The sequence below is a fragment of the Diachasma alloeum genome, unplaced genomic scaffold (assembly GCF_001412515.2).
Source record: "Diachasma alloeum isolate Michigan unplaced genomic scaffold, Dall2.0 Dall_scaffold_00590, whole genome shotgun sequence".
Taxonomy (NCBI): Eukaryota; Metazoa; Arthropoda; class Insecta; order Hymenoptera; family Braconidae; genus Diachasma; species Diachasma alloeum.
In genome coordinates, this window is record NW_021680722.1 from 13,463 (window position 1) to 20,031 (window position 6,569).

The 6,569-nt window shown below is 39.0% G+C and overlaps 1 protein-coding gene across 1 annotated transcript; it reads left to right on the forward strand.

The window, feature by feature from the left end:
- The first annotated feature begins 3,575 nt into the window (after positions 1-3,575).
- On the forward strand, positions 3,576-5,960 carry LOC107043495. Its single transcript, XM_015265027.1, has 3 exons — positions 3,576-4,525; positions 4,568-5,348; positions 5,667-5,960. The coding sequence occupies exons 1-3, from the start codon at positions 3,576-3,578 to the stop codon at positions 5,958-5,960; spliced, it is 2,025 nt and encodes a 674-aa protein (XP_015120513.1).
- The last annotated feature ends 609 nt before the right edge of the window (positions 5,961-6,569 follow it).

A 6,569-nucleotide genomic window follows, 5' to 3' on the forward strand; every position in this document is an offset into this window, starting at 1 on the left:
TCATTATTATCAATACGGATCCGACCAACATCGCATCGAGTGAGGCAACGAACTTACCCACTGCGCCAAGCCATCGGGTTACTTTATTATTTGGAACCCGCGGAAAAATGGCGGATTAGATTGATACTAGATAGTGAGTTTAAAAGCTCCGTGCCAAGAACATTGGTGCGGCGTTGGCGTTGCTTTCAACGTTGGCGTTCACGTTGGCGTTGGTTCTCCTTGCAGTTATTTTTTATTTCATGACGAATTTTGTAAAATCCTTATTCGATTTGAAACTATTTTTCTCATAGAAATCTGATTGCGCACTATGTTCGTTCATTTGACATTGCTGACTTGGCTTTCTTTTTCAAGTTGTGTTTGAGAATATTCTATTTTATTCTCCCATAATATTGAATGCATGAAATAAAAATTCCTTTATTGAAAGAATATTCTGGAAAATCGAGCTAACAAAATGCTTCGATTTCCCAACACCAAACACGGCCTCATCCACGGAATGTGACGAATATAGCTGAAATGATGCGAAATCAGCATCGAACTACCTGCACTCGGGCATTGACCGGGAACGTACGTACCAAAATTTTGCAAAATTACAGACAGTCTTATCCTACCATCGAAGTCGATCACACCAAGGAGCGAACTCCTCGCGAACTTTAGATACCTGATTCCGGAATCAGTCATTACCTCTGCCCGGCGTTTATCTATCCTTCCGAGTAAAGGGAAGTCAAGTCGCAATTACGCACACCTTCGTAGTGCTGATCCCGCATATTGTTCAAATTAAATCATTTATACGGTACCGTCTGACGGGGTGCAAAATTACCTGTTACGGTCACAGTGTAAAATTGTGAGAAAAACTCAATCTACTAATTAAATCAAAACCCATTTCGGAAGAGCAAGGACTAATAGTTTATTGGAAGCGAGTGACCAGAAAGAGGAGTGACGACAACCTGAAAGTGAGTAACCCAAATGTTAATCTGTTATCGAGGGTTTCTTCGCTTTGTCTCTCCCTAATCTCCTCAAAGCCTTTGTTAAAATTCAAATCAATATTGTACAATATTACTGTTGTTTATATTTGTATTGATTATTGATCAAGGCATAAAATCGTAATATTTCCTTTGTTTAACATTCCTACTCTGAAATAAATTTAGTACAAATGAGTCAGTTAAAACTTTATTAGATTATCACCCTCGATTCTTTTTTATGAAACAGATGTGCCTAGCACTTTAAAGGTAAGGATCTGCACTAAATAAAAATAATTATTTTATTGCCCGGTCAGGAAAATTACTAGAATATTTAAGTAATAAATATCCTATCAATTTTCCATATCCAACATTCATTTCTTTGTATTTTTCAAATATTTCTACTTCCCAGTAAGAACCAACCCAAACTTTTTCATGGTGCTGTTTTTTTACAAAAACATTTGTTTTTGTTTTTTTAGGGAGATTTCATCATTTTTTTCAAAATAAGCAAGTAATGGTTATTATATCCTATAAATTTTTCTTATTTCCAATTCAATTCGGCTCATTTATTTTTAACACGATAGATCATCTTTCCAATTAACAATCGAAGCAAAACAAATAATTGTACTTCACAGTCATCATTTCCACTGACTTTTAATTACTTATTCCAGATTTTCCGACTTAATTTGCTTCTTCCAGAATTTATTTATGCACGGAACTCAATTGAAAAATATCTGTGGAATTTATCGTTCATGCACCAAATTCAATTTGTAAATTCCCGGGCTCCCTCCTTGATGTGTGTGGCTGTATTGCAGTGCTACCAACTCCGTAACAAAAAAATGATAGGAGATAATGTGAAATACGAGAGTGTGCATGTGAACCCGTTGCTATGCGCGTAATTTTTTAAATATTGATTGGAATTAAATAAGTGGGAAATTTCTTTTTTATTGCATGTAGTATAGTTATTTTTGCTAATAAATTGACAATATGCTTCCGACTGGTTATTTTGTACATTCTCCTCTTCTATTATATATAATTAATGGTTTATTTTACTTTCTCAAATTGAATGAGTTCCTTTTTGACTAATTGTGTCCGATTTTCAATTAAGTTGAATGGTATCTTCATCAATATTCTTATAATCATTGAATTAATTTTATTTTCTTTGCAGTCATTCATCATCAGATGTTAGTGAGATACGTTTTTCTTTAGTGCTGTTATTTTGAATCCCATCAATAGCGATTATTTCACTGAGAGAGGGATACAATTCATTCACTCCCAGTGGTTCAGGAGATGAGATTCACAGCTCGACAATGTTTAATTAGTCGAATGCACAAATTTAAAAAATTGGGCGCTTATTAGATGGATCGGGGGCGATTTTTATTATCCCTTTTTTTTATACAACTAATTTTTTTAAAGATTCTATCACTGCTCTCATTCTTCTTTTACCTCACATGGGCTGATATTCTCGTTCTGACAACGCAGCATTTTCTTCGAGAGCTACATTCTTATCTACGTTTGGGAATTTATGTATCCGTTTAATAGTTTCCTAGCTATTGAAAATACTTTTTTCTATTGGCTCTGTATTCGACAGGTTTGTCATTCACATAAAATAAAAACTGTTTTTCAAAACTGATCTTTCAGTTGCTCATAACAGGTTTGCATGTATCCTCTCTTATAAAGCTCAATTTTCTGCAGATAATTAAATATGTGTTTATACCACCAATTTATTCAATTTATGTGAGCTCGAAGTAATTCTCTTCAATAATAATTGAATCAATTCAACCCCTTTTCTTTCATTCAAATCATCAATGGCAGTGCATTTTCAACAATTATGGAAAATGACGAACTTTCGAGCGACGGCAGTGGCTGTGTGGTTAGAGTGTGGGGTTGGCATATCGGAGACCCAGGTTCAATTCCCGGTTGGGTGGGCCAAAATTTGCGACATTCTAAATCTCACGATTTTACTATTGAGGGAGTCGACACTCGATCGTTTTACTATGGAGAGTCTCGCAAGATTTTTCCTGCAAAATTGATATGGGAGCTGGGGGGATGGGGAGAGAAATCATGGAAATCTGAGAGAGAAAGGAAATTTTTTCGAATGCTCTTAGAATAATTTCTAAAATTCGATTATTAATCAAATGAAAGAATGATGCAATCTATTTGATCTTTAAATTTCGATGAAATGTTATCAGAACAATTTCATTTGTACTTAATTGAATGAATTTTAAACACTACATATGGGAAAACCCATCAGAAAGCTCACTTTCAGCGAAATTTATGACAAATTAGAAATTTTCAAAAATCATAAAAATCAGAGCAACCGAGATATAATAGCTATTAATGAATGAAAGTGTTCATCTCCATAATGTTGATAAATGATATTGAGAATCAAGGGATGGTGGAGAAATAATAACAACGTTAATCAAATTGCCATAAGTGCGACGTTTCGCTAATTATTTTAGCTTCATCAGGCTCTGGAACGACATAATATAAACAAAAATCATTAAAAAACCACATGTAAACAAACCTCAACTCTCAAAACATAACCAAACAAGAGTCGGAGAGTCGGTTTGCAAACAAGTTAAGAGTTGGCAGAACAACGCTAAAAAATTGGCATCGATGAGAAATACGAGAGTTTTCTTACTCGAATGCAAAAGAAATAACATCGCACCGAGCCACATTGCCAAGAACATCAAGGCAGTTACTTTTCTCCAGTTTCAGGATCATCCTTTTAAGAATGATACGGATAAACTGGTTGGAAGATTCAGTAAGCCTGTATTAAACTTGGAAATAAAGATTACTATTTGGAGGATTAAACAGCTTGAGGGTGAATGTCTGAGATTGAAGCATGACCTTGGAGACAACATATCACCAGAACTGATGGGAGATCTGGGGTTTAAGATCAGAGAGATCCAGGAGGGCACGTTCACTCGAGTGAAGCGACATAACAGGAAGAAGTTCAATGCCCTGTTGCAGAATACGTCGTCGGTGAAGGTATCAACACACCACGAATCAGTCATACACAATTTTACATCTGTCGTGTTACCTGAAGAAGTGAAGCGAGTCTTGTGTCTCGAGTCAAAATTTGGTCTAGATGTGGGTGACCAGAGTTTACCCATTCCGAGAATCATTAAAGACATGGAAGTTTGCATCCAGAGTCTGTCGGTTAATGATACGAGCCCTGAAGATCAAGGGGAAGCGAGGAATGTGATCAGGTCACAGATGGTGAATATTGCCACTAATTTCCAGAATCGGCCAAAGGTCAGCATGAACAACCAGCTGGCTCATGACATCAGAGTGACGAGGAGATTCTTGGAGGACAATAACCAAGTTTTACTCACAAGGTCAGACCAGGGGGGTGCCACAGTGCTGATGTTTAGGGACGAGTACCTGAGGGTGATGAAGGAGATGTTGGCTGATAAGATGACTTACCGGAAGACCAACAAAGACCCGACTTCACGATTCCAAACGAGTGCGAATGCTCTGGTGGAGACGTTGAAGAAGGAAGGGGTAGTGAGTGATGAAAAGGCCAAGTATCTGAAGACCCACAATGCTGTGATGCTGAAAATGTACTAACTTCGGAGAGTACATAAAGAGGGATGCAAACTCAGGCCAGTTGTGAGCTGCGTGAAGGCACCGAGTTATAAAGTGGGGAGGTTCTTTCATACACTCCTGTCCAAGGTTCATAAGTCATCAGAGGTAAACATTAAGAATTCGCAGGAATTTGTGGAGTTTGCCAGGAACACCAGGCTTCCTGAGGGTTATGTTTTGATTTCATTGGATGTTGTGTCGCTGTTCACTAACATACCTAAGGAACTAGTCATCAAGATCGTGGAGGACAATTGGGAGGAGTGGTCATCGCTGGTCTCGGCATCGAAAGAGGTGGTGCTGAGCCTCATTAAGTATTGTTTTGAGGCGAGCTACTTCTCATTTGACAATGAGATCTACTGTCAGCTAGATCGGAGTGGCATGGGCAATCCAGCGAGCACAGGCTTGGCAGGCCTTGTGATGAACCATGTGGTTTCGAAGGTGATTGGTGAATTGCCTTTTGTGGTCCCGTGGATTAAGGTGGATGTGGACGACACGATTCTGGCGGTGCCGAAAGATCGGGTGGAGGAAGTACGGGAGAGGTTCAACTCCGTACATGACCGTATCCAGTTCACGGTTGAGCAGGAGACGAATAACGTGCTCTGCTTTCTGGATGTTGAAGTCCATCGTGGCGAGGATGGTACGCTGAGGACAAACTGGTATCAAAAACCAACCAGTGCAGGTATAGTCGTTAATTTCAGGTCGAATCATCCAACCTCACAGAAGATCGGAGTAGTTTTTCGACTGCTGCATCGTGCTCTTGGCTTGAGCGATCAAGAGTTTCATGATGAAAATGTGAGGAAGGTGAGGCAGATTCTGGGAAACAACGACTAGCCGGATAAGTTCGTTACGAACTGCTTATGCAGATTCAGGGAACGGAGTGAACATCAAGCGACGAGCGATGAGAGGGAGGTAAGAAAGGGGTTTAAGTTCCCATTAATTAATGGACTCTCGCAATAACTTGAGAGATGTCTGAGGAACACTGACTCCAGACTTCTTCTGTACAGCACCAGGAAGGTGGGGGATTTGTATACGAAATTAAAGGATGAGACACCGCTCCTGAGTCGATCTGAGCTAGTATATAAAATTCCATGTGAATGCTCGTGGTGTTACATCGGATAGACGAGGCAGTTGTTGGGGGTGAGAGTGAGGCAGCACAAGAATGATGGTGCACCTCGGAAGATCTTGAAGGAGGAAAAAACTGCTTCAGCCGCTCATCATTTCCGCCCTGGTCATCGCTTTAAATTCGATGAAACAAGTGTTCTGGATTCAGAACCGGACTGGAAGAAGAGGAATATTGTGGAGATGATCCACATATTCCTCAACGACACGGTGAATAAACGTGAGGACACCCAAGGGCTCAGTAATATGTACAGCAACATCCTGAGAAGATTTAAACGGGATGGGGATAAATAAGGCCCCTGTTTGATCGACTGGTGAGAAATCGATATCGTGGGAGGTGGCGCCGCCATTTCGCAAGGAGGAGAAATCGAACCATCTTTTCGACGCGGGCTTTCAGTTGTCTCCTGGGTATGACGTTCTGTGGAAGTGGCTGTCATATTGTTGACTTGTTTTGTTTTCTTCTATCGGGAGAATTGTGCAATAAAGCATGCTCCTACACAATGAACATTAGGAATAATTTGACTAGAAATTGATCGCGTCAAGGTACAGGATCTCGATTATGTTGTCTAAATGTGAAGTGCTGACAAGGAATTATTTGGTTATGTTTTGAGAGTTGAGGTTTGTTTACATGTGGTTTTTTAATGATTTTTGTTTATATTATGTCTTTCCAGAGCCTGATGAAACTAAAATAATCAGCGAAACGTCGCACTTATGACAATTTGATCAATGTTGTGATTATTTCTTCACCATCCCCTGATTCTCAATATCATTTATAATAGCTATTGTCATCATCTTTTAACTGCCACATAATAGGATTGAAACGAACATTTTAAGCTATGATTGAATTCATTTGGAGCATAATATTTGGAGTTATCCCCGGAATTCTGATTTTCAAAAAATACA